The sequence below is a fragment of the Microtus oregoni genome, unplaced genomic scaffold (genome assembly GCF_018167655.1).
Source record: "Microtus oregoni isolate MIOR12 unplaced genomic scaffold, Mior012 000057F_ref0000458, whole genome shotgun sequence".
Taxonomy (NCBI): domain Eukaryota; kingdom Metazoa; phylum Chordata; class Mammalia; order Rodentia; family Cricetidae; genus Microtus; species Microtus oregoni.
Genome location: NW_024543833.1, coordinates 2,038,363 through 2,065,560, shown reverse-complemented (window position 1 = coordinate 2,065,560; position 27,198 = coordinate 2,038,363). Strand labels below are relative to the sequence as shown.

General features: G+C 46.9%; 1 protein-coding gene across 2 annotated transcripts; it reads right to left on the bottom strand.

Annotated features, from left to right (window-relative positions):
- Nucleotides 1–3,831: 3,831 nt before the first annotated feature.
- On the bottom strand, nt 3,832–26,714 carry Lipg (lipase G, endothelial type). 2 transcript variants are annotated; one of them, XM_041639107.1, is made up of 10 exons: nt 25,802–26,714; nt 22,506–22,687; nt 20,748–20,927; nt 19,414–19,525; nt 13,263–13,484; nt 12,160–12,402; nt 11,425–11,545; nt 10,166–10,384; nt 7,502–7,606; nt 3,832–5,758 (listed from the first exon to the last, which is right to left on the bottom strand). In XM_041639107.1, the coding sequence occupies exons 1-10, from the start codon at nt 25,896–25,898 to the stop codon at nt 5,737–5,739; spliced, it is 1,503 nt and encodes a 500-aa protein (XP_041495041.1). In that variant the 5' UTR covers nt 25,899–26,714; the 3' UTR covers nt 3,832–5,736. The 2 variants fall into 2 exon arrangements, with proteins under 2 accessions (XP_041495041.1, XP_041495042.1); XM_041639108.1 differs by having other exon boundaries at nt 10,166–10,228.
- Nucleotides 26,715–27,198: the final 484 nt, after the last annotated feature.

Genomic DNA, 27,198 nt, shown 5'->3' with positions numbered 1-27,198 from the left:
TACTTCCCATGTAGATTAGATACATGTATGTCTCTTTTAGGGTCCTCCTTGTTGTCTAGGTTCTCTGAGGTTGTGATTTGTAGGCTGGTTTTCTTTGTTTTATGTCTAAAAGCCACTTATGAGTGAGTGCATATGATATTTGTCTTTCTGGGTCTGGGTTACTTCACTCAATATGATGTTTTCTAGATCCATCCAATTTGTCTGCAAATTTCAAGATGTCATCATTTTTTCTGCTGTGTGGTACTCTATTGTGTAAATGTACCACATTTTCCTTATCCATTCTTCAGTCGAGGGGCATTTAGGTTGTTTCCAGGTTCTGGCTATGACAAACAATGCTGCTATGAACATAGTTGAGCACATGTCCTTGTGGCACGATTGAGCATCCTTTGAATACATACCCAAAAGTGGGTCTTGAAGTAGGTTGTTTCCTTATTTTCTGAGAAATCACCATACTGACATCCAAAGGGGCTGTACCAGTTTGCACTCCCACTGGCAATGAAGGGGTGTTGGTTGGGATTTAGTTTTATGTTCTCCCTTAATGAGACTCATTTCCCACCACTGTCTGAGTAACTTCCCATTTCTTTCAGTAATTACTAAACTCCTTATATATAAAATTTCTACATAGAAATAAAAAGATGCTTATTTTTATTTTGTTTAAATGTTATGGTCTTTTTCCCAAGTCAAAATTTTTTAGTACTTATAAAGTACTAAAAATTAATTTTGACATATACATTTACTATTCCCAGCATCCCAAGTGGTATTCTTCATTTTGGGTTGGGTTACTTAAGACAGGGTCTCGCTCTACAGCCCAAGCTGACTTTGAACGCACGATCCCACCTCAGCCTTCTACGTCTGTTTCCTTAAGAGAACAGGCAGAGATCCTACAAGGTTATCTGTAAGTCACATGATTGTGATTCTGAACAGCATGCTGGGACTTCTGACGTCATTCTCCGTGCTTGCATTGAGCCCCTCTACTGCCTAAGCAGCAGGTCTCCTTGTACCTGATTTCACTTCACAGTAACTGGCCATTTCACACCCACTCTGTCCCAGATATTGTCATAGACTCTGTGTTTGAAGAGCCTCTGAGAGGCCCATGGAGATTCTCCTAAGTCTCCTAAGAGTGGCTCAAAATGACCAAGTCAAACATGAAACCTTGGAGTCACCTAGACTATGCCTCTGCCTTGGAGCAATTTCAACTTCTTCCTCTACTATGCCAAAAACACTATGTCTGCCCTCTCCTCTGACATGTGACACCTGTGGTGACCCTTGAACTAAGTTAACAACGTACCCAATTCTGCGTAGTCCAAATCCAGCTGCAATAATAAACCTAGTTCAATGCCCTTTGTGGGAATGGAGAGTGAGTGTCCCCACTATCACTAAGGTGCTTTACAGAGAGTCTCCTCATTTTAAATGCTTTAAGGGTTTCTCAGCCCTGTTTCAGGATCCAGACCCTGCTATGAGAGTGTTTCAGTCCATCTGAATCACAATGACATTGTAAAATTTTCTAAAGATTAAAAGCATTCAGTTTGATCTTTGAGATTTTGGTGGTGGTTGAATAAGAAACGCAAGGAGGTTTCTGAACTGTGCAGCATCTGGACTTGACAGGCAGGCTGTTGTCACAGGCGCTGGGTAGGTGATTCCCTTTGCTGCTGGGACTCAGCTGGCATGGGATTGTCTTCTTTCAGAGAAAGTGGGATTGTTTCACTTCTTGAGGATAAGAAACTCTCTAGAAGTATTGTTGCACGTGTGCCAAGAAGATCTCATGAAGACCAATCCAAAAACAAAGCTTTGTGTCCAAATCAGACACAAACAAACAAGCCCATGACTTCTCCCGCCATCACAGCTATTGGGCAGTAGTTCCCAGTTGACCACTTTGGTCTCGTGATCCAACAGATGCCAGTGCTGCAGTTGGCGTGGGACTGTGTCCTCCTGAAGCTGCTTCTGAAACTGCTTTGATGTTTCAGATCAAAGGTAGTTAAGAAGGTCAGCCCATTCTCTGAACCTGAGATTGTGATAAATATGGCAGTGGACCAGAAGAGCGTTCAGTACAAATAAGAACTCCGATCTGCAGCTTGTACTGTCTGTACCACAGGAGCTCACGCCGTGGAAGGCTCAGATTTACGACCAAGATGATGCTGATACAGTGGTGGCTGGGCTTTCGGAATTTTGCATTAGTCCTTCATCTCTTGTGTGATTTTCCAGCCTGGGCTCTGAACATACTCAAATCATAACTGACTTGTCCATTTCCTCTAACAGTGATTTTGTGATGAGAAAAAGTGCCATGGTGCTAGTGCTGGAAGAACATGAATGTGCAGTTCAACCAAAGGCCTGGATCAATGGAAGTTTGGGACTATGGACTTTCAGTTGATGTGGGTCACATGTCTGCCCTGATCCTGGGCAAGGTACTTTGGCATGCTGGCATACCACTGTGGAAGACACAGTGATACAATGTAAAAAGCTGTCCTAAACCACCATACTATGTCCATGTCCCTGGGAGATGTGGCCGCCAATAAGTCATCAAGATTCTTTTTAGGGACCACTCATACCTACCCTTGCAGTTCTTTAAGAAAGGAACCTCAAGACATTGGTTCTTGGGAGCTTACAGGGGTGTTCATGGCTGTTTTTACTGCACACACTGGTTTTGGAAACTACTGTCAACTTTAAACCTAGATTGCACAGATTCAGGATCTGATATCAGTGATGTGTGGCTGCTGAGTATGAAGATACATGCCTGTAACAGCAGCACTTGGAGGCTGGGGCAAGAGGGCAACCTGTGTCACAGAATGGGTTCCAGGTCAGCCTGGGATAACAGGGAGACTTTGTCTCACACAAACAACAAAAATCAATTATAGGCACAGGAGCATAAAACTGGGGAAAGATCTATTGGATTCACCAATCACCTGGGTTTTTTGATGGCATTAATGCAACACTGTATTTCTGGCTTGTAGGAGAAGTCATTTGTAACTAGCTTGTTACTGTTTTAAAAACTATTTTTAAAGTGTTTTAACATTTAAGACTAGAAATAAAGTCAAATTTATATAATCCACCTAAACTTAAAGTCTTAACATACATACTGAGCAATGAGTTCAAGACCAGCTTAGGAGACAAGCAAAAGAAAAAAGAAAGAAAGAAAATGAATACGTCCTTTGTATACTAAAATTTGACTACCAGACTGAATAATTTAAACAGCACTTTGGTTTATCCCCCGCCTCCAGGGGAGAACAATTAATTTCTAGTAAACAGATGGCTATATCCAATTCCCTTTTTATATCCAACAGTGGGCTTTCCGTTGGGCCCATGGGAATCCTGAACAGAAACAGAACCCCAGCCCCTCGTGATTGACTCCAGACAACTGTCAGTCAGCCCCTAGAAAAGAGGACTCCTCTTTCTTTTCTCACCTGCCCATTGCTGGAAGAGTCCCTGAAGGGACACCTTGGGCTCTAGGGAGGCACGGATCACACTATGGGTGGCTCAGGAAAGACCAAGCACCTGACCGCCCCTTGTCCTGGCAGGAACTTCAGTGTTGTCGAGGAACCAGCTCCACCCAGTTTATGACACTGTCATTTGAGCCCATACAACCAAACCTCTGTGTTCACAATGTCCCCTGATATCCCGCTACCCTCCCTCTTCTTAAAAACATCCACCCTCAGCTCTTCTGTGATTCAGATAAGTGTTTTTTCCCACCCATTACTGAAAGCAGTTGTCCACTTCCTGCTCACAGTGGCTAACTCTCAAATAGAGACTGTATCTTATACTAAAGTAATTACGTATCAAGTCCAAGACCTGGGCAGTCATATTGTCTCCAATTTCAAGAAATGAGTTACCAGACAATTAAGAGTTGTATAGTTTTTATTATTTTACTATTAAACTTCTTAAAAAATCTTGAAATGGTTTCATCTTCAAGTAAAAACCAACCATATATTTGTCATTATACATTATATACACTCAAGAAATAAATAGTGGTCTAAGCCTTTCTTAACCATCAGATATACAAACAAGGCTTCAAGCCAAATGGATAAATACACAGCTCCCAGGGATTCAGTTCTCCAAGCTTCCATGACTAAACACGGAAGCTGGGGGTCGCCAGGAGGCGTGGCCAGTAACAAGCTCGACTTTGGCTAGAAAGCACTGGCAGAAGCACACTGAAGGCTTGAGGGAGCTCTTTGCATTAAGGCAACTGGTTATGTCTTCGGAAATTTGGCTTTAAACGGCGATACAAATTTGGTACAGTACAGATACAAAGGAAGTCCATTTAAAACCTAAATACAAAGAGTGATTGCTCTCCCACCCCCAGCTGTCAGCCCTCGCCCAGGCGGTCTTCTGGTTGTATACCAATGAAACAGTTTGGATTTTATGGAAAGCTCTGGGGGGGAAAAATCCCCTGTTTATCACATCAGGAACACACAGATAGGCAATAGTTGTAGACATCTTTGTGGAGTGGCAGAGAGGATTTCCTGAATTTTGCCTCCAGGAAACCTCACCGAGGCCTCAGTTTGGCCCCACCACCACCTCGATATACCATCTAAGCAGATGACTGAATTTCCCCAAGCCTTGATTTTGCAAAACAAGAAAAATACCGGCTGCCTCACACTCTGATTAGGTGACACACACGCAAGCTGTCTAGAAACTACAGAAGGGTGTCTCGGGTAGCACATTTATTAGTTCACGTTAAGACATAAACCAGGAGGCTTTTCCCAGGAGCTTACCACAGAGACAGCACTGATAGGAAAGCAAGCTATTTCATAGAAGAGAGAGCACTGTATCAAAGCCCAAGGCCAGCTCTGTCAAGGGTGGGCTGTTTCTGCACAGCAGGCATGTAGAAGACATGCAATAATGTCTAGCTCCCTAAACAGCGGAGACTTTGCTCCACCACTGTGGCCACCATGCTTGATTTTTCTGCTTGCTGCTCTACTAGTGATCAAGCATGGTCCTTAGAGGAAATGGCACACAACAAGCCTCAGCTCCCCAGCTTTTTCAACTGGTAACCTTGGCCCTAGCTGTCTTTAACCACAGGCATACCTGTGGGCCATAACCAGTAGACCCATAACCATGGGCCAGTGAACTCTGATTCCAGAGATCCTGATCCCATTGGCTCCAGATGTAAAGATTGAGTCGTGTGGTAATTAGTTGAAGGGCTCAATAAAAATGCCAACAGTGAGTGAGTTTCAGAAGGCAAGCTGGGGAGCATGATGGGATACCCAAAATAGGACTAGGATCTGTCAGTCTCACATGGGAGAACACTAGAATTAGCATCAACCTGACCTGTTGTCCCCTCAGTGGGCAACAGGTCTGTCACTGTGATATGAGTCTTCAGGGAAAGACTTGTCACTAAAGTCCAGTGAGGCCAAGCATCTGTCAACCTTCCACACAAAGCCACTTGCGAGCCTGTGTTGCCTGTGGCTAGAAAAAGCCAGGGCTCACCTAGCCACAGTGAGAGAGTGGCCCAGAGTGCACCAGGGCTCTGGCCATCCCAGTGATCACACACAGCTTCCCGAGGGGTCAAGGGAAGTTTGGAGTTAGGATCATCAGCTAGAACTTCAACAGGGCACAGGACTCTCTGGGAGAAGTCCCGGTTGACAGGGCAAGCAAGCTGAGGCCAGTGAGTAGTAAGGTCCTCCTGGGGCTCCAGCACCAAGGCTGAGATCTTCCATCCCATGGGTCTTCAACAGTAACTTTCCTCCATGTGTATGGACAGCGGGCTGTGGGCGGGTGAGGGCCTCAGGGCTTCCTGGGTGCTCAGGCCAGCTCCACAAAAGGACTGGAAGGAACCATGTGAATATAGTGTTAGCTCACTCACCAGCAAACCTGTACCAAGGTGTGAACTGAGACTGAGTGTTCTGCACACGGGCAGGCAGTTTTACTGATTTGCTTTAGGAGCAATGGAAAATTTCCCTGTGAGAGACACCCACGGGAGCCTGTCTGGGCCGCTAGGTGCACCTGTCACAGTCAATGCGCTCATGTGTTTTGCCCAACACACACACACACACAAGTGTGAGGAGGACCATCACCCTTCTTTGCCTTTATCTAGAAGCATACTGTATTCCCCTGTGGCGGGAAGAGAAAGAGTTGAGTCAAGAGACCTGAATCCTATTCTCAACTCTAGGAGCTCTCTGAACTTTAGTCTCCTTATTGGTAAACACGTTCATGTCAGAAGAGTGAAACCCAATGGCACTGCCTGGGCCGAAGAATGCCCTGACTTCCGAGTGTCCCTTTATTGCTTGGACTCCTATTGCTTCGTGTGCCTTAGAGAGGAAATAGAGGGCTCACTAGTTTCCCAAAAAGAAAGAGTGTGAGCCAAATTATATAAGTTAGAGTATTCTAGAACAGAAAAAGAAGTACCTCATCCCTTCCAGGGTATACTTACTGTCTATCAGTGAAATTAATGTATGCAGAAGCACTTTGAAAGAGGTCAATTTAAATACAGATAAAAAAATTAAAATAATGATAGAGGGAGATCAAATGAGCCCGCACTAGACTGCAGCCCTTAATGGGGGTGCAGTCTTCAGACCCCACAAATCTGTGTTTACCAAGCTTGGGATACACTGATGTTCCTTAACAAGCCAGATCAGAGGCGGGTGCAATCAGGCCTGCCGGGTAGGCAGCCGATAATCACAGGGAATCCCTGCAGATGGCTTGCTTGATAATTAGGACCTAAACAGTGGCATCATCTGAGCAGGTGCAACTTCCCTACTGAAATGAGCAGGCTTTAGCGTAAAACGACCCATCACACACTAGGGAATCTTGGGAAAGAGACTTCATTTTCCCAAGCCTCAGTTTTCTCAGTGTCTCAGGGACCAGAACACCTTCCTCCTGAGAGTGTCGATAGAACTGAAGGACTCTGTAAGTCTCTGGATGCAGGTGGGCACATGTTGCATGCCCATCATTCCACGGCAGGATTATCATCCAGACCTCTGCTGTGGACAAGGGGCAGAAGGAGAGAGAGGCTAAAGAGACAATCACCCTCATCCTTAGAATGATTTTGGTTTAAATGGCATGAGATCGGCTCTACCGGAGATCCCACTGCCACACACCATGATGTGGACCTTCCTCCACCTGAATCCATGTGGTTCCACACCAAGCAGTGTGGTGACACAGGACAGCCAGCCTCTCTGTCATCTCACTTGGTTCTACACACAAGCAATCCTGTACCTCAAAAGTGGGGAGAATTGGGCCCGCTAAGGTCCGCCCATACCAGTCTGGTTTCCAGAGAAATCTAACAAAATCTAATACTCTTCCCTTTCACCCTACTGACTGTAGTTGGGTGGCAGAAGAAAGGTAAGAAACGAGACTTCTCCCCAGCCCCGCTCACTACAGAGGAATCACTAACCTAAGATGAGGGGAAATGGTCACCAATACTGGGGTTGTGTATACATGCACAGTGAGCACCTAGAGGATAAGACAGCAAGGGACAGTCACATTCCCTGAGGTGTTTGTCTCTCACCCTCTACCAGGTGGGTTTTATAAATGAGGAACTTTCTGTCTGCAGCCATTTGCAAGTTACCTGGTTTCATTCTTCATTCTCCAGCCATCCCGACATTTGTGAAACCACAGCTCTTGGCCAGGAGAGATGCTAGTCTGCGTAGGGTCTTGAGCACAAAATGTCATTCTAAAAGAAAAAGAAGCCACTGTTGTAACCAAAACTCTAGACAGTGCTTTCTGGATTCAACATAAATGGGAAAGGAAAGAGAAACTTTCAGCATGTTATATGCACTCCAGAGCCTGCAGGACTGCCCATCCCTGCTGCAGGACTGCCCATCTCTGATGCAGCACTGCCCATCCCTGGTGCAGAACTGCAGTATGTATCTTGCTTTGACTCAGTCTTATGCAGCTTGATCACACATTTCCTGCTTTTCCTCTCTATTTTCCTACAAGGCTGCCTACTATTTGGGGCCATGACCTCTTGGAAGCTCTCATCCCTGTCAAAGTCCCCATGAACCTGACCACTCTGGACCTTAGTACAAAGGCATATCTTTACATGAATGTTGCTTTGGTAATTGTCATTGCTCACAAGATAGACTTTAAAATTAAAGTTTTGTCCTACTTTGGAATAAGTTACGCTGCTTGAAACTGTTTAGGGGTTTTGAGATCAATGGTCAGCCTCTCTACCAGACTCAAGGTCCCTATAAGACACTGCTATGAAATACCCAATGACAAGAGTACTCGGAACTCAACTACGTGTCAAAATCAAAGGTTTGGACTGGAGAGCACAAACTGCACTTGCAGAAGACCAGAATTCTGTTCTCAGTCCCCAGGTGGAACAGCTCACAGCCACCTGGAACTCCAGCTCCAGAGAACCATATGTCCTCTTCTAGACTCTGTGGGTGCCAGCACTCAAGTGCACAGACCTACACACACACGCACATGCACACACGTAATTTAAATTTTTAGATTAAATCTTTAAAAACAAGGTTCAGTTCATGGACAGCCATAAACAGAGAAAGGGTCAACAATCTGATAATCACCATTTCTTAACAGTTTGTGGGAAGCAACAGCTTGTGGCTGAACCACATAGCCTTGGTGTTGTGATTGCCACAGTGCTGACCCAACACCTTGTGGGATATTCCACCCGATGCTGAGGCAGGGAAAAAGCCACCTTCTGGACCTTTCGTGGGGGAGTCGAAGCACCTTTGGGCCTACATATTTATAAACCTGCAAAAAGATAGCTTACCTCACTCATGATCAAAAAATACAAATTAATACAATGTCCGAAAAGCTGCTCCCACCTGAATGGCAACAGTGTCCCACCACAGGAGAGGAAGGAAAATAGGGAAGCCATGATGCTGGGGCCATGATTGAAAACTAGTCCAAACACTCTGGAGAGTTACCTATCAGCAGACTATATCTAAAGTTATTGGATATAGTCCACAGACATCTGAATGTTTAAAACAAACTCATAAAACAGTGTGTCCAATCATGGGAAATCTGGATTCATCTAAAACAATCCGACATTCTGTTGGTGCGTATAAACAAAGGTACTGATGGGCATAAAAGCATAAAGGGATCACACTACCACAAGTTCATTAAGGCAAAATTTTCATTCTATCTGGTTTGGAAGAAAGGAAGTTGAGGGCAGAGAGGAAGGCACAAAATTGACTCCAAATGTTTCTGCGAGTTTCGCAATCTTCTATCTGAACACAATTTGGGAAATTGTTTATACTTGATAAGTCTCAAAGATGATTTAATGAGTGTTTGCTCTATCTGAAATTGTTTATAATAATGACTGTGCTTCTGTAGTCACACCTTCAGCCCAGTCTGCCCCTCAGAGCGCCAGGGAGGAGATCAGGTACAATTTTGGAGAGCATAGCCTAGGCCCTAACAGCTCCCCGCCCAAAAACTCTCCAAGACACAGGTTCCTAGAATACACTCTAGGGATGGATCCAAAGTGCCAGTTCACTCCCTCTGCTGCCAGCCTGGCCAAGGATAATAGACGCAAACAAGACACAGGAAGAATTAGAGCGGAGACAATGTCAGAGAAAAGACAAAAAGGATGTAGGCCGCTTCCTCCAGCCTGAGGCTGACAGTGGCCACTGCAGAGGTCGGGGAAGGAAACTCTCCTCTGCTGAAGAGCATCTCCAGAGCCTCACTGGCTTTGTGCCCTTCTTGGCAGAGTTAGGGCTCAGAAACAAGAGTTGACATACAAAGGTCTGGATCTTCCAGTTTGGGGTTCAAAGGACTCAAAGGCTGCCAGCTGGCACAGCACAGAGAGTTCTCTGCCGGTGGAAGCCACAACCCCAAGTGAACAGCAGGACTCAGAGTCTCTGGAGGAAACTTGACAACACTCTGAGAAGCGGGCTCAGGAAGGCTAGGTCTTGTAGAAGACTTCACTGTGTGCCCAGATGCTCCAATCTGCCCCTTAACACAGCACACGCAGAGAGCCCTGTCCAGGGAAAGGCCTCTTCCTCTGGGCCGGCACAGGACTTGGCAAACAGAGCAGGCACTGAGCTCCAGACAGCCCAGCCCTTTCCACCCCTTCTCCTGAGAGCTGTAGTCAGGACATAAGATGTATCGCCGTTTCCAGAAGCCCTTATCTGGGAGTAATAGCCCTTGCAACAATAGATAAAGTTCAGCTGGGGGCAGAGGGCTCTGGGTATTACTTGTACAAAGGAGGAAATGAGGAAGAGCTGTACCCTTGTCTCCCAAAGGCAAGAAGGGCAGGAACACTCACTTGCGCTGGGTTTCCCCAGACTTGACACGAATCCTTCGGACGTGCAGCTCCCTCGAGGGGTTTCTGGGTTGAGACAGGAAGGTGTAAATCTCATTGAACAGGTTGTACCAGGAACGAGATGTCCCCTGCCAGGTAAGTTTGATTTTCAGGAGATCACCCAAGTCCTCCTCCGTGTAGACCAGGAAGGTGTTGGTGGCATTCAGCCAGATCTTCTCCACTCTGTAAGGTGAAAGAGAAGCTCATCTCCTTCCCCTCCCTCCTTGGGAAACTGGCACAATCCGCCCACCTCATGCCCTCCACGTCTCCACTTCACAGGACCACGCAGGAAGCTGGGTTGCACTCTATGCTGACAGATAACTTTGCCCAAAGTGCCTAACTTCTTATCAAAACCATTCCCTGGGCAGCTCTCCCTTTGCGCCACTAATTCCTAAGAGACAGTGCCAAAGAAGAGCAGAAAAGAAAAACGCAAATTGACCTTCCTGATACAAGCATGCTGTTCCTCAGCCAAGGGGCAGCAGTTTCCCTTTCTCTCCCTTCCTCCTTCCCTCTCTTCCTGCCTCCTCTCCCATTTTGCATGAACTGCCTTGCCGTTATGTATCACGCTAGCAATTGTGGATGCCCAAACCTTGTCTTCCAGCACGGCCTCCTTCTTTTTCCCTCCCTTCCTTTTTTATTCCTTATATTTGTTTGTGGACAAGATCTCAGTGAATTTCTCAGACTGGCCCAGACCTCACAATTCTCCCGGCCACAGCCTCCCCAAGTACTGGGATCCCGGCTGCACTGCCACACCTGGCTTGATATTTCTTCACAATGACAACATCGCTTGGCAGGATGCTCTGTGTCTGGTGGGAACTGAACAAATCTCTCCAGACCTCCATGCACCCCTCCCACAGACGATCACTACAGAAGATCCAGGGATGACACTCATAGAGTTCCCAGGTCCCTAAGGCCTCAGGTATCAGGTGTGGCCTGAGAAGAAACAGCAGTTTCTGTATGGCTGATCCAGCACTTTCTCACGCAGCTGATTCATCTTGGGAGCTTCCCTCCCTGAAACCCTCCGAGTCAAGGACTTGAAGGAGAACTCATGGTAGACGAGAGGAAAGAGGAGATACAGATCCCAGCTAGAACCACCCAGCTCCTCCCCTGGGCAAGCCGTCTTGACTCTCCTGGACTTCTTCCAATGTCTTCCTTGCACTCTCGAGCTCAGACTAACTAGTTCTCCATCCTGAACCGAAGTTGCAAAGAATGTTCACACTTACACTTTCAAGGACATGCTCTGGGAGTCCGCGTTAGTGCCATACAGGGTGACGTTAAAGACGGGCTGGATGTTTCTACTGCTCTTGTAATTGAAGATGTGGATTTTCATCTGATAATGGTTGACTGCATGGGCAACAGAACAAAGGCCTTCGTGAGCCTTGCTTGTCATCTCAAGAGTCACACAGCACATTGAAGTTTAGAAACAAAGCATCCTATTGGCCCTGGCTAGCCTTAGCCAGGCTCTGGTCTTATTCCACCTGATAGCATATGGAACCAATACAGAAGTGTCCTGAACTTGGAGGGTCAGATATTTGGGGACTTGGGGCTATTTATTTTCTACTGTGTGACATGGGATTAAGGACTAAAGTATAGACCTCTCTATGTCTCAGGGTTTTCATTTATAAAATACTGTTTTACAAAATATCAGGTAACTTCAGGTTACAGAAGTAAAAACTACTGCTTCAGGCTTCTGTATACTTCGCTGCCCATCCGCTGAACACTGACATGGAACTTTGATACATTGATATTGATAATTATGGGGTAGCATTTACATCACAAAAGGGGCCCTTACCCTGGATTTTTAAAGGAGCCACTTTACTAGGGCATACACAATATGATTGGTCTTTAATAACTTGCTACATAGACCACAGCTCTGGGCTGCTCCATGCCCTGTTCTGCTACAAAGTATAAAGGAAGAGAAGGACTACGGGGCACCTGGGAGCCTGAAGGTAAGTTACCTCTGAAAGGCATGCCAGCCCGGGTTTTTAAGTACATTTTGCTGTTCCTCTTCTTCCTCATTTTCTTGGCATTGTAGCCAATGCTATTACAACGGTTCTTCCGGCAGCTGAGACAGATCCCCTTTTGGAAGCGGTTGGAGTCCGTGCACTGGAAGGCGAAGCTCGGCTTGTCCTGATTCAGCAGAGAATCAACAAAGAGGTGTACGGATCGCTCGTGCTCACATTTCGCCGCTTCTGTGATCACTGAGGAAAGAGAGGGACCGAGAACACACGGAATGAACCACTTCTGGATGATTCCACCACTCAGTCCGTAGTCACTGGACGGGATAGGTTTATTGAGGCAGGTGGTGTGTGATAGAGCGGCTCAGTGATATTCCAAGCGCCTATTAACATACAGAGGAATTTAAGACCATTGCAGCCATCTAACTGTCTACCCTGTGGGAGGGGGGGGGCAATGCTAATACACTCAGAGAAAGGAAGAGAAGAGAATTCATATACTAAGAGTTAAATAGAAGACCAGGAGTGGTGGCACACTCCTTTATTCCCAGCATTCCCAGGCAGAGATGGAAGGGCCTCTGTGAGTTCAAAGCCAGCCTATTCTACAGAGCAAGCTCCAGTTCAGCAAATACTACTTAGAGAGAACCTGCCTCAAAAAAAAAAAAAAAAAGAAAGAAATGAAAAAAGAGTAAAATAGTGTTAAAGAGAAGCTGTATGGTAGAGTTGTGAAGTCTTAACATGTGTTTGAATAGTAATACCAGAAATGAAGGCTGGGCTTGGTGGCACATGTATTTAATCCCAGTACTCAGGAGGCAGTGGGAGGCAGAACTCTGTAAATTCAAGCCCAGCCTGGTCTTCATATCAAATCCCAGGCCAGTGAGGACTACATAGTGAGAGCCTGTCTCATAATAAAAGAAAATGAATCAATAACTGTGACTTGGAAATGTAAGCCAGCAGATGAACGTTAACAGGCAATAGCATGACTCAGCACTGTGGGAAGAGACGTTAATAATGACATAAACTGTGCCGGCTGCACTGACAGCTCCGGATGACTTAGAAGATGGATGGAGGGATCCAAACACAAGGCAGATTAAGTACAAACTCACTTCCTAATGCAAGAGATGCCAAGACATCACTGGATCCACAGCCTGGCTGAGAGTCACCCCCATTGGGATAGACGTCAATGTGACCCACGGGCCTCAGGATCCCAATGCTCATGCCAAGGGAGATTGTGAAGGTGTGCAGGACATCCACAAAGTCTGCATCATCCGGAGACAGCCTCCTGTCGTCGTCCACTTTTTCAAACAGGGGGCCTGCGGGATCCAGACCTGCAGCAAAGAAAGCCAAGATGGACTTGTCAGAAGAGTCAAGACATTGAGTCTTGACTTAGAGTCCAAGTCTATAGAATGAAGATGCTCTTTGAGCCAGCGTCCAAATTCAGATGTGGAAGGCCTGGGGAAAAAAAATAAATAAGGAACCCGTATGTGGTTGATCCAATATGTCACCCCTGGAATTAAATCCTATAATTATAGAACCTATATATTTTTTTTCTGAAGCCCTGATGCCTCTGTCAGCCTAGTAACCACAAGATTTACCCCACCATCAGCTCTGGGGAACCACAGGAGTGAGAACTAGAGCAGTTCTAGAATAAACTCAGCTCCTGACCCAAGCCACTCATCCCAGCCATCTGCCCCTAGGCACCTTCCGCAGCAGAACTCTGCCTGCCCCAAACCAGAGGGTTTGTATTTGGATCCCCTCTTCCCCTTAGTTAGGAGCCAGGCCAGGGCCCAGGCCCAGATATGGATAAGAAAAGCATCTCCAAAGCTCAACATGCTGCAAACCCAAACACCGGACTTCACCACGCCTTCTGTGTTGCAGCCACGGTGAGAAAGACCTTCCGTGTTGAACCCGAAAGCTGCTCTACACGGCCCACTGGTTCTCCCGCTTTGGACTGCTCAGATCATGTGAAAGAGCTTGTTATAAACTTGAATTCTACCGTGTGGCTCTAAAAGACACTGGAAGGACACCCAAGTGAGCAGTCATCCGCACACATCAGGAGAGCAGGTGGGGAGGGAGCTGGCCAAGTATACACAGCAGTGAGACCTAACACTGTCCTTTCATTCTGAACTATACAAACATAAAAACAATGTTTCAAAGAAAGAAATAATGAACAGGCTCTCAAAGTATAAGTGCAGATGTCTGAGTCTCTGGCCCCCAGGGCTACCATACAACACAAAAATGTAGATTGGTTCTCTCCTATAAGTCGGTAGCTTGTGAACAAGACATTGAATTTTTTTTCCTATTCTTCAGGATCATATTTGAAGTGGAACCTCAGGCCTCAATTCATTTATATGAAAAATTAAGAGATTGAGAATTTATCTGTATTCATTTTCGAGCTGTGGTTATACAAACTGGATTTATCCCAACCAGAAAAGCTCTTTGCTCTACCAACACACAAAAAGGATTTGGAAAGAGTTAAGAATTAAGATGTCGGGGCTGGAGGGATGGTTCAGTGGTTAAGAGTACTAGCTGTTCTTCCAGAGGACCTGGATTCAATACCCAATAGCCACATGGCAGTTCACAATTGTCTATAATTCCAATTCCAGAGGATCCAACACTCTGACACAGACATGCATGCAGTATACACCAATGCACAGAAAAATTAAAAAATAAATAAATTATTTTTAAAAAAAGAAAAAAAATAAGATGTATGCAGGATAGGCCCTGTTTTGTCCAAAATAATGTTGGGCACTGAGAGTGTTTTTGTCCTCAAGAGACATTTGGTGATTTGGGGGAAAATTGTTATTTGTGGCACTTGTAGGTAAGAGAACTAACATCTACAGGGGACAGGCCAGAGTTTCAGCTAAACTTCCTAAAAGATGCCACATGGCCTTGCCACACATACATACATACACACCCCAAATCCCCACCAGCCCACATAGTCTCCCTTCCCAGCCTGAGAGACCCCAATCTAGAGACGCCAAGGTCTGGAGCTAACATGGTCATGAACTATGCCATTTTGTTGGGTTGTGTTTCTTTGTTTTGAATTTCTGAGACAAGGGGCTGGGAAGCTGACAGAGGGCTAATCAGTGCCACATACAACAGCCCTCATGTCTCAAAAGCAGGCCCTTCCCTCCAACCTCTCCGTGGAGCAGCGGTCTGGCCTCTGTCCACCTGCATGTCCCATACATGTAGAACACTCACTATGTAAACCACGCTGGTCTCGAACTCTTAGAGATCTGCCTGTTTCTGCTGGAATTAAAGCAATCGTCGCAATACCCAGCAAATCTGAATCTGTGTCTTAAAAGGAGGCAATGGGTAACAGAACCACGTTCCCCAGATCCAGCACCAAGAACGAGTGAGCTCACTGGGAGCCACGTGAGAGGGTGAAGGTCACTGTTTCACACGTAAAGTGAATACACTGGGCTCATTACTCATGGAAACGGGTGGAGGCTAAAACCAGAAAGCTACAGAACTTGGGATGATTTTATGGGTGACCTCAGCAGAAAGGTATCCCAGGATACTTAGCGCTCAGCCCCAGCCCAGGACAGAAAGGAAGATGGCAGGATAGTATGCCCTTCCAGAATAGCCCATAACGGCCTACTGCATAGGCTGCAAGGGCCGTTGTACGACACAGAAACTTCTCCCTGCCTCTCACTCTGTGCACCGAAGAGGAAAAGAAGAGGGGGAACATTATGCTTTGCAACCAATACAAGAGAGGGACTCTTTGCTTGGTACAGACAAAGGTCCCCACCAGACAGGGAATTCCATGGAAACGAAGCTGTGCTGGAGGAATGCCGACAGCTGAGGGGGCCTCACAGGCCAGTGTGGGACTTCACCTACCCAGCTCCCTGCTCGGACTACGTGACACACATCCCTGGCCCACAAGCTCAGGAGAAAAGTGACATGATCTACTTTTTATTATGCATTTTATCTATACTTTTAGATAGTATCCAAGGGCAGGCCTTGCAACCCAGTAACCTGGACTGACTCCCAGACCTGCTACTTATAGTGTGCAAGATATTGGGCTCATTGTTTAACCATCCAGACCTCCTTCCCCTAACTGCGAAAACTGCAAGGTTACTGCGTGGCTTAGAGATAGCATGGAGGAAGTATCGTGTGCTTGAGGAGTGGACATTAAATAGCATCTATTCTATAGCCTGCACAGCATGTATGCCACATGCATGTTTCTTAAAGGAAGCCACCCACTTGCTTATTGCTCATAACTTTCTGGACACAAGTTCAGTTATGAATACATGACCTCTCCCCTACTACACCACAGACTGCTCTCTGAAGCTGTTCGCAGCAAGCCCCACACCCTCCAGCCAAGCAAGACTGGGACTCAGATCTCATCTAGGCCCCAAGCTAAGGACCCCTGTGGCCTCTGCACCATGGTGTCACTCCCTGAGGACCACACACAAGCCGTGGTCTCCATCCTCTTATGGATAACTCAGGTTCTCATGAGAAGCCTACCAACCTGAAGAAGAACAGAGACAGCCTACCTCTTTCAGACATCACGACAGTGTGTGGCAAGCAACTGGACAGACGCCAGGCCTCTGCTCCACACAGAGGTCGGAGGGGAGGGCCTGCTCTCGGGACACGGGGCTACTGCATGTGACATTAATTAGCGTCCCTCCAGTTCCCCGGCTGGTCACAGACAAGAGGCCCTCTCCACGGCAGCTACCACCTAAACAAGCAAAAGGAACTGGAACATTCTCTAGCCAGCCCTATCTCACTTCAGACTGGAAGCAAGGAAAAGCAAAATCTTTGGTTTGTCCTCGTTGCTAAGGACGTTTTGGACCTTGACCCTGGGAGAGACCACATGAGTGCCGCAGTGTGCATCCAGCTGGCCCGGTTCTGGAATACTGGAGAATGGCCACACAATCACAGCCTCCAGGACACAATAATTCAGGAAGAAGGGCTCTCAAGCTATGCTGGATGGAATCACTGGCTCTAGAAGAGTTTGTATGCATATGTCTGTTTGTGTACCTATTAGGGCTCTGTATATATACTATTGTTAGACTCTGTGCACACCTATTAGAATCTGTGTATCTATTAATAGAATCTATGTATCTATTAATCTCTGTGTGTGCAAACCTATTAAACTCTGTGTGTACACCTATTAATCTGTGTGTGCACACCTATTAGAGTTTGTGTATGTACCTATTAACTCTGTGTGTGCAAACCTATTAGATTCTGTGTGTGCGCCTATTAACTCTGTGTGTGCAAACCTATTAGATTCTGTGTGTGCGCCTATTAAATTCTGTGTGTGCAAACCTATTAGATTCTGTGCGTGTGCCTATTAATTTCTGTGTGTGCACACCTATTAGATTCTGTGTGTGTGCCTATTAATTTCTGTGTGTGCAAACCTATTAGAGTCTGTGTGTGCCTATTAATTTCTGTGTGTGCACACCTATTAGAGTCTGTGTGTGTGCCTATTAATCTCTGTGTGTGCAAACCTTTTAGAGTCCACTCCACCTAAGTCCTATTTTAAAATAAAAGCATTACAGGGAAAGGCAGAGGTAGGTCCTACCTTTTCTTCTAGATGCTCTCTGACTATGGCTTAAAGGTATCCTCCCCTGAAAAATTCATAGGCAGGAAGAGTAATCCCAAATCCAAATAAGAATGGTATTTGGAGGTGAGATGTTCAAGAGCCAGTTAGCGTTAGGCAAAGTCATCTCCGTGGTGTTTCCAACATGATGCTGATGGTTTTATAAGAGAAAGAATGATCTCAACTACCAGGTTTGTTCTATCTGATCATGTGATACCCCTACTATGTTATCATTCAGCAAAAAGATGCCAGGAAGCAAAAAGGTCTCCTATGCATTATAACTTGTCCAGTCTGTGCTATTCAGTTATAGTAACAGAAAGCAATATAGGACATCATTCTTAGTATATTAGGGATCAGAAGGGAGCTAGGGGTTAATGCCTATAAAATAATGCTGGGAGGAGAAAACAAGTCAGGGCAACAAATTTACCAACAATTTTAGTATAGAGGAAGCTCTGTTGTGGACCTAAAGATCCCCCAAATGGATAAAATATCTTTGACATTTTTCATAATCATTTAATACTTTAGTCCAAATTCAAGCTTTAAAAATTCACTCTGATGTGATTTCCAATACAGAAAAACTCCATTTTCTGTTGCGTCCCTGGATAGCAATATCAGAAAAGTCTCTTTAATTACAAAATTCAACCACTCATTCTAAATAGTAACTGTCAAGATAAAGATGCAACCTTAATCATGGGAAGAAGCTATTGGTTGATGAAATATAAACCAGAGGCAGGATTCAAATTCTACCACTCATATCTCAAATCTCGTGTGTGAACCAAAAGTGAACACTCAGAAGCTTGGAAGCCCAGGCTCCCTTCTGGCCTCTGCTCTTCGGTTCTTTGCTATTTGCCCCTAAGCAAGCTGACTCACTTTTGCCTGTGCCCTCACCTCCTGAACTAGACCAGGGTTTCCAAGCTGTGCTTCGATTGCTCGATGACCTTGAGATTTCCCCCACCTTGAATTTCTCCCAGGAAGGAGAAAATCTGAAAGGCATGGCTAACACAGCTCATACAAACACAAGGAAGGACACGGCTAACACAGCTCATACATACACAAGGAAGGGCATGGCTAACACAGCTCATACATACACAAGGAAGGGCATGGCTAACACAGCTCATACATACACAAGGAAGGACATGGCTAACACAGCTCATACATACACATACATGAAAGGGCATGGCTAACACAACTCATACATACACAAGGAAGGGCATGACTAACACAGCTCATACATACACATACATGAAAGGGCATGGCTAACACAACTCATACATACACAAGGAAGGACATGACTAACACAGCTCATACATACACATACATGAAAGGGCATGGCTAACACAACTCATACATACACAAGGAAGGACATGACTAACACAGCTCATACATACACATACATGAAAGGGCATGGCTAACACAACTCATACATACACAAGGAAGGACATGACTAACACAGCTCATACATACACAAGGAAGGGCATGGCTAACACAGCTCATACATACACATACATGAAAGGGCATGGCTAACACAGCTCATACATACACAAGGAAGGGCATGGCTAACACAGCTCATACATACACATGGAAGGGCATGGCTAACACAGCTCATACATACACATGGAAGGGCATGGCTAACACAGCTCATACATACACAAGGAAGGGCATGGCTAACACAGCTCATATACACACACGGTAGAAGCAGATCTTACCTGTTATTCTGCCCAGTGTTCCTTTCACAAAGTTGCCAGCATATCCAGCCACATGTGCTCCAAGGCTATAGCCAATCAAGTGAACATTCGCAAGAGAAAACTCTTCCTTCTCCTGAAAAAAGGCATCAAAGAGCGTGAGCTAAAGAGTGTAGTCCTGAGCCTCCAGGGCCATCAACAATTCAGCTTGTCCATTATAACAGAAGCGTCGCAGGGGTCACAGGCCTAAGAGTCCCTTAGAGTCACTAGTGTTGCTGGCATGCACTATGGATGGTCCACACCAGGGACAGGGATTCTTAAGGGCTTGGTGGCACTTGAAGTGCCAAGGGGCAGGGTGAACGCTAGGACCACAGGAGGCATACCTGAGCTCTCCTCTGCAAGCTCCCCTACAAGGTTTCCTTTCTTTGGAGCAGTATGTAGAGGTCACGAATGAATCATTGCAGAGGTCAAAGGTAACATACCCTCAGAGACCAAAGTACCAGCCATCACCACAGTGACCTGCTCCCTGCCAGTCCTCTTAAGTGTTGACCGCTACTGTACCCCCAGAAGCTTCTGACTCTTCGCCTTAAGCTACCTGCACCCCCACAGTTGGAGAAGTGACCCCTTCCAGAGTACTCAGCTGGGGAAGGCAAGGGCCGTGCTGAGGTGAGGCTTTGACCCGTGGTTCAGAAGACACTCTTTCCAGCACCCCAGAGCAAACAAGGATTGCTCACAAATCTTGCCCAGGATTCTGCCAGGAGACATAAGATTCCCGGGCGAAGGGAAAGTCAGGCTGGAAATGCTCAGCATCTAGGGTCACTTTGTCCATAGACCCCTTGTCCCTCCTGCCTGCTAAGTCTACTGGTCTCGGGAAAATGGTTAAATTATAAAAAGTAAATGAAGACCTCAAGATGTGCTTTGCATACACTGTTTTAACGAATGCAGTCGATGATCTATCTGAAGCAGCCTTCTTGCCGTTCCTTGGCACGGCCACCCTCCAAAGGCAAGAGCAGCCGTCTGTGGCTCCTTCAGATGGAAAACCAGACCTGGCTCCTGGCCATTCTCAACAACCCTAAGGGTACCAGCTTCTAAGGTCGGGAACTAGTCTCCCACAAGACACTTTTCTACGGCAAATAAGAGAACAGAAAACTTCAGAGATCTATCAATCATTACAAGGTTCTCAAGCAGGCTTTGAAGTGGTTCATGCAGTGCTTTAATTCAGCGAAAACGGTAATGCTGGGGATTCTCATCACCTCAGAGTTCACGGTAACTACATGCGCTCTGCATTTCCTAACACAATGCAGGCTCAAGGTGAAGGGAAACCCTAATAAAGATGGCTCCCTTGTATCCCTGCTTACCTGCAACCAGTCAAGCATCCCGGCCACTCTCTGTCCCACCACCTTGATATTATTGACTGCGTCTGAGTAGAGCTGGTGAGCCAAGGGCAGCCAGTCAACCACCACAATATTGGCATCTCTCTCTCTCGTCTGCAGGGCCGACACAAGTTTATACAGCCATTTTTCCAACATGCCACTCATCTGCAAAGAAAACAGAAAGATTATTTTCCTTCTAATTCTCCTTCTGGACTTCACCGATCCCATGATCCTCTTCCCTATCTGACCGGTCCTTCGCAGTGGCTGCTGAAGGAAGGAAGCCTCTCTCCCATGTGTAAGCTGGCCAGAGGCAGAAAGGCCTGATGCTTTCTTTCCCCCTGTGCCCTGCAGGTATCTGGTTTCCCTTCAGATGTCTCACAGCTGATGTGCCGGGCTATACTGTGCCCTTCTGTCTGCTACATGGGTATTGGTGGTGATAATGGCAAGAGGTTAGTCTGAATCCCTGTTACAGTCAGTGGGCTGGTTCATCCTTCAAGGAGTTAGCGAAGGTTGCCGTGGAGAATTAGCTCCTCCCTTAGAAACACACTGTCACTTAGGCAAACACCAAGCTAACAAATGATGCCCTCCCACAACCCATCTCTTGACCCCAGCGTAAGAAAAATCCACCCCTGGAATCCCAAATTAGAACTCAGAACACATTTTTCCCACAGAAACAACATTACACATGGTGAGTAGAGGCAGTTGTAAACCTATCCACATGTACGTTATCAAATAAATAGATTGTCTGTGCTTAGCCTGGGAACCCAAACACTATTTACAACTTGCTTCTATGGGAAACTACCATTCCAAGTTCCAAACACATTACAAAAGAACTTTCTGGAATGCTCCCCTTTTGTAAGCTACAGGCGGTTAGTATTTGCATTTTGACAGGAGGGAGGACCTTAGAGAAATTCAAATGTGAGATTCCACCTGTGTCCTGAGGGATGAAGGCAGACAGACAGGCCCTCCGTCATCACTGTCGGAAGGTAGACTCCTACCTTCCTGACTCCCTGGCCCAACCCCAACTGTTGACGGTAGATCTAATGTAACGGATATGAATTTCTCATCACTAAGAGGGAGAAGGTCCCCTCCCAATTAGTCCAGGCAGAAATCGCCTCCGTTAACAGTGCCATTTTCTTACAGACTGTCTTTCTATGAATGAACAAATCCCTTGCTGGCCAAGAGTTTCTGAAGCTGAGTGTTAAAGCCCTTTTTTGTTGAAGTTTGTCATGGGCCTTTCAATGGAAAATTGCTCAGCTAGGGCACAGAAAGAGCCCCAGTGCCTTTAACCGGGGCCACATCTCTATGCAAACAGGAGGGCAGCATGCCAACAGAAGCCAGCCAGCCAAGCCAGCTGGCCCCTCCGAGCCTCTGAGCCCGTTAAGTTGCCTCAGTTCAGTTCTGCTCCAAGAGCAGGATGGGCCCCCTCCAGGCACTGGTTGGCCAATGTAATTAAGTATAATTAGAGATCCTTCCAAGCTAAGGGAGCTGGGCACTGGCCTCAGGAGAACCACTTTCGGAAAGCCCATTGCATGCCAGCTCTAAATGCCACCCTGCTGAGCCCAGATTGCCCCCTCTGAGAAGCGCCCATTACATTCTTCACAGCTGTCTGAAATACAAGCAGCCCACAAGGAAAGGGGGGGAGAGGGTTTGGAATCTGGAAGCACCACTATTCTTTTTAATTGACCAAAACAAAAGGAATCAAATCTTATAAAAAGCTGCAGAACCCCCTCCTGGGCTCACCGTCCATCCATGAATGATGAAAAAGGTTTTGGCTGTCATGTTGAAGCCACAGTCTTCCAAGAGTTGGCTGTTGCCAAGGGCAAGATTGCACCCTTCATGCTCTGGGTCCTTAGAAGTGCGGATGTTAAAAGCCACAGAGGGTTTGGCGGAAGCCCGTACTCCGGTGGGCTTATGATATTCATCTGGGGAGGAAGAACAGCATAATGGCTGGGGTAGTGACTTCTAGCTCAGTCTTGAGCGAATTACTTGTCGCTTGGGTTTTAATTTTCACGACTACTTGATGTTTCCTCTTTGCCTTCTTCAGCAGTGGTTCTCAACCTAAGAGTCTGATAGTTACAAGGAAGATTTACAACAGTAGCAAAATTGCAGGTATGAAGGAGCATGAAGTAATTGAAGCTACTGTAAATCTGTTATCATAACTGTCCTTCATGAATATTAATTAGTCACTTGAACCGAATTCTGTTGCTCGGAAATAAGTAGCTGCCTTTCTTCCTTTCCTTTATTCTTCCCCACCAGACTGATTTTCCTTCCTTTCTTCCCTCCCTCAAATTCCTACCTTTGGAGTGTGGGTTCTCTTTGCCTGAAATGCTTAAGACTAGTTGAGTCAAGAATTTAGAAATTTCCATATTTAAAAACAAAATCTTTATGGCCAGACACAAAGGTGTATACCTGTATTACCAGTATTCTTGAGGCAGAACCAGGTGGAGGCAGGATGATTGTAAAGTCTAGGCTAGCATGGGCGAAAGAGAGCGTTCCAAGTCTGAGTTCATGCGCTCTCTCTCTCTCTCTCTCTCTCTCTCTCTCCCCCCTAAGCCTGATAGCTCACACGTATAGCCCATAACCTCAGAACCTGGGAGACAGAAGCAAAAGGGCTTCTACGAGTTTGAGACCAGCATAGGTGACATAATGAATTCCAGGCCAACCTGGATTTTATAGCAGGACTAGGGGACGGGAAGACAGTGACAGAGAGGGGGACAGTGACATCAGAGGGAGAAGGCAAGCATTGGGGAACATACCACATATTTATTACATGACAGCCCCAGCAGAGTCTGGGGTAGCACTCCCTCCCGACCCCTCCCGTGGATCAAATGCACTAATATCTCTGCAGAGAAACATAGGACAGCTCACGCTCTACAGGAAAAAAAAAAAAAAACAGAACGATTACAAATAGCTTTCTATCGGGTTTGCCTCCAGCTGAGGTGAGAGCCTGTAAGGCCAGGTTCCTGCCATACAACTTCCCAGCAAACTCTGCAGTTTTGAGAGATCTGGGATTTTGCTATTGCAGGCAAAAGGGTCAATTGCAATTGACCCACTGTCCAAGCAGCTCCCCTGGTACTCCCACTTTGATCCTACGCTTACTTCAAACTCCTTACTCATTCTTGGGGTTCTCTGCAGGGGCAACAGGCACCGGTTTGCTACGCAAATACCTGAAGCCATGGGAAAATCCCCCCACAACAGTCAAGCGGCCCCTTCCAGCTCTCTGCAACTTACAGTGTTGCCTTTCCTTGCTCCCAGGACAACACTAATGGCCACTATGGCCATGTAACACCGGGTAGGTGTCAAATTATCATTTGAGATAATTACTAGCTGACCCCCATCATCACTCACTCAACCATCCGAGTAATCCCCTCTTGGTGACGGATTAGGGAAACAGAATGTACTCCCTCCAGTTACCCAGAAGTCACAGGGAGATACCAAATGAACATCCAGGAGCTTCATTCACCCAAGAGTTAAGCACAGAAGGAAAAACCAGTTCTGGTGGCACACGGCTGGGCTGAAATTCCCAGCTACTGGGAAGGCTGAGGGCAGGAAGACTGAAGATGGGAAGCCTGTCTGAGCTGCGGAATGAATTGAAGGCAAATCTCAGTAGTTAGCTAATCCTGATTTCAAATTTTTAAATACTAAGAAGAAACGATAGTTGTAAAAGGCTAGGGATGTCGCTCTGTGATAGAAAGCTTTGAGTACTCGCTTGAGGCCATAGATTTAATCTCCAGTGCTGAAAGGGTACACAAGGAAGCTAGTTCCTCGCTGAGTGCTTGCCTAGCATGCAAAGAACGCTGAGTTTGATCCCCAGCACCCCGTAAACCAGGTGTGATGGCCCATGCCTTTAATCCCAGCACTCGGGAGACAGAGGCAGGTGGACAACTGTGAGTTTGAGGCCAGCCTGGTCTATAGAGTGCCAGGACAGGCTCCAAAGCTACACAGAGAAACCCTGTCTCAAAAAACAAAACAAAACAACAAATCCTTTCATTAGTTCCCTCTGCTGAGATCAGGACCCACAAGGATAGTCTGCCACCTAGTCTGTTCTTCGCTGGCTTCCCCGCCATCAAGAGTTCCTTCCTGGTACTGGAACGCAGCCATAGTTTTCAAATGAATGGTGCCACCCCCAAAATACTCAGAACCACAGAACACAGAAGCTTGAAGGAACTACATCATTCTTCAGGAAAGGAATTAGAGATGCCACCTACCCCAAGCCAAGCGTTTAGCTAACACTCAAGTTGGAAACAGGCTAGGAGTAGGTAGGTTTTTCCTGTTCTTTCCAACTTAAGCTCCCACTGCCCATAAACTAACATGGACTCCTAGCTCGTGGCGTGCTATCTGAAGAGTAAGTGTAGTGGTAAGTCTTGGTGTAGATGCTCTGGGATCCTCCACTGCCCTAGATGACCCCACCCTCACTCCACCAGGCCAGGTTGCCTCCGGTGAGAGAGTCATACAGAACCAAAGAGAAAAAAAAAAGACGCTAAAGAAAGGGGTAGAATGGGGGAATGGGCAGAGGAGGACAAATTATTTGGGGAGGAAGTTACAGACCAGATGCCCCCTACAAGCACTTATCAATCTGAAGCCCGCCATGTCGCCACCTTAACTTCCAAAACACCTAAGCGTTGATGAAGGGAGGCGGGGTGGGGGAGAGGCACTGGAAGTTAGAGCTCAAAGAATTTTCTGGCCTCTCCAACCTCCAAAGATAAGACAAGGTTTAAATCATGGTATAAGTGAGGCTGGAAGGCAGCTCAGCTCGCCAGACAGCGCTGATTAATGGAAGTGGGAGGAGGCGCGAGAAACGACTCCAGCCCACTCACTCTCCCAGCTCGCCCCCCCGCAGCCTCCAGGATAGCTTGCTAGCGGATGCTCTCATCCTAAGCACCAAGACAAGCGGCCTCCGACACCAGGGAGAACACAGCGCAGTGGGAAAGGATTTTGTTCGGACACAAAACGACCGAAGAAGGGTTCGCAGGACTGTGTGGGCCCAGCGCAGGAAAGAAGTGGGGGAAAAAGTAATAAAAATAAATGCACATTACCTCGCAGCGACCCCTGGGGACGTAAGGTTGTGAGACTTCCCGCCGGGAAGCAACAATAGACGCTCCAGAAGTAGAGCAGGAGAGCCCGGTTTCGCATCCTTCCCTGCCACGCCCCCTCCTCTCAAACAGGTTTTTTTGTTTTTGCTGATGTTTTTTTGGTTTTTCTTTTTAAACCTCTAAAACCTCCCGAACCTAGAAATGGGCAGCCATATCTCGGTCAGAAAGTGATGGGCTGGACAACTGCAGGTTGGTATCGCTGGGCGCGGCGGCGGGGGAAAGCCGGTGGAAGGACGCGCTGCCCTGCGGGACCGGTGCTTTACCGGAGCCTCTGCGAAGTCGGGGCTCACCGCTGTCACACCGCGAGCTCCAGGAGAGGTACTTTTTAAAAGTATTGGAGTCATCTGACCCATCGCCAGATGGTTATTTGCATAATTTATTCCCGTCTCGAAACGCTGATTGGTCATACCTCTGACGCCAAACCGAGAACTCCCCAAAGTTTGAATGAAAGTGCCACACACCCACCACGTGGACGCCCGCAGGGATGGACTAGCTACTTCGCTGGCCCACTCCACCGGCTGCCGCTTCCCCTACTATTCCTGGACCCCCAGGTCCTCCATTCACTCGCTGGATCCTACAAAGGAACATTTCCCAGAAACGCTACTCCCATTGGAGAAAGAGATCTCTGGAGACCGGAGATCATCCTCTTCAAGATGGGGAGCCAGCTAGCGCTGGGATGGTCTCTCAGCGCCCGAGGCCGTGGGTTGGGATGGGGGGAAAGCCACTTGGTCGTTTGTTCCAGCTTTCTCTGCCCTGCAGCCTTGGCCCAGGGGCAAGCAGCGTGATGTGCAAAAAGCTGGGCAGATCCAGGAGTTGTGCGCTGAGCCTGCTTTTTAAGGTCACACAAACCCCATTTCAAAGACCTCATTTCATTATTAGCTGCGACACTCTGGACAAGTCACCCAACTTCTCCAAGACCATTTTCTCACCCGAAAGTAGGGGGGTAGGAGTTCCTGAGGCTTGAGAATTAACTCGCTCGCGAAGGAAAGCCCTTAATTTGGGTAGGCGTTCTGTTGCCACTGGGGAGTAGGAATGGGGTGCTACTAGCCACCCTTCCCAAAGAGAAGGTGAGCCCAGAGAGGGTCTAGATGTGGCCCAACCTGTGCCACGCGCCCGACTTCCCGGTGAGTGGAATTAGACATCCTCCTCCCTTTTCTCGATCCTTTTCTCTCCCTCTTTAATCTGGAGCTCCTGGCTGTGAGCTGCAAGTGGATGAAGCCGTGATCCGGAGTCCGCAGTGTCTGAGTCCGGAGACCTCCCAGGGTGAAGACCCTGACCGCAAGGTCCGCTGGAACCCGCCGTCTCCATCCAGCCTCCTTCGGCTAGGGAAAACTGCTCTG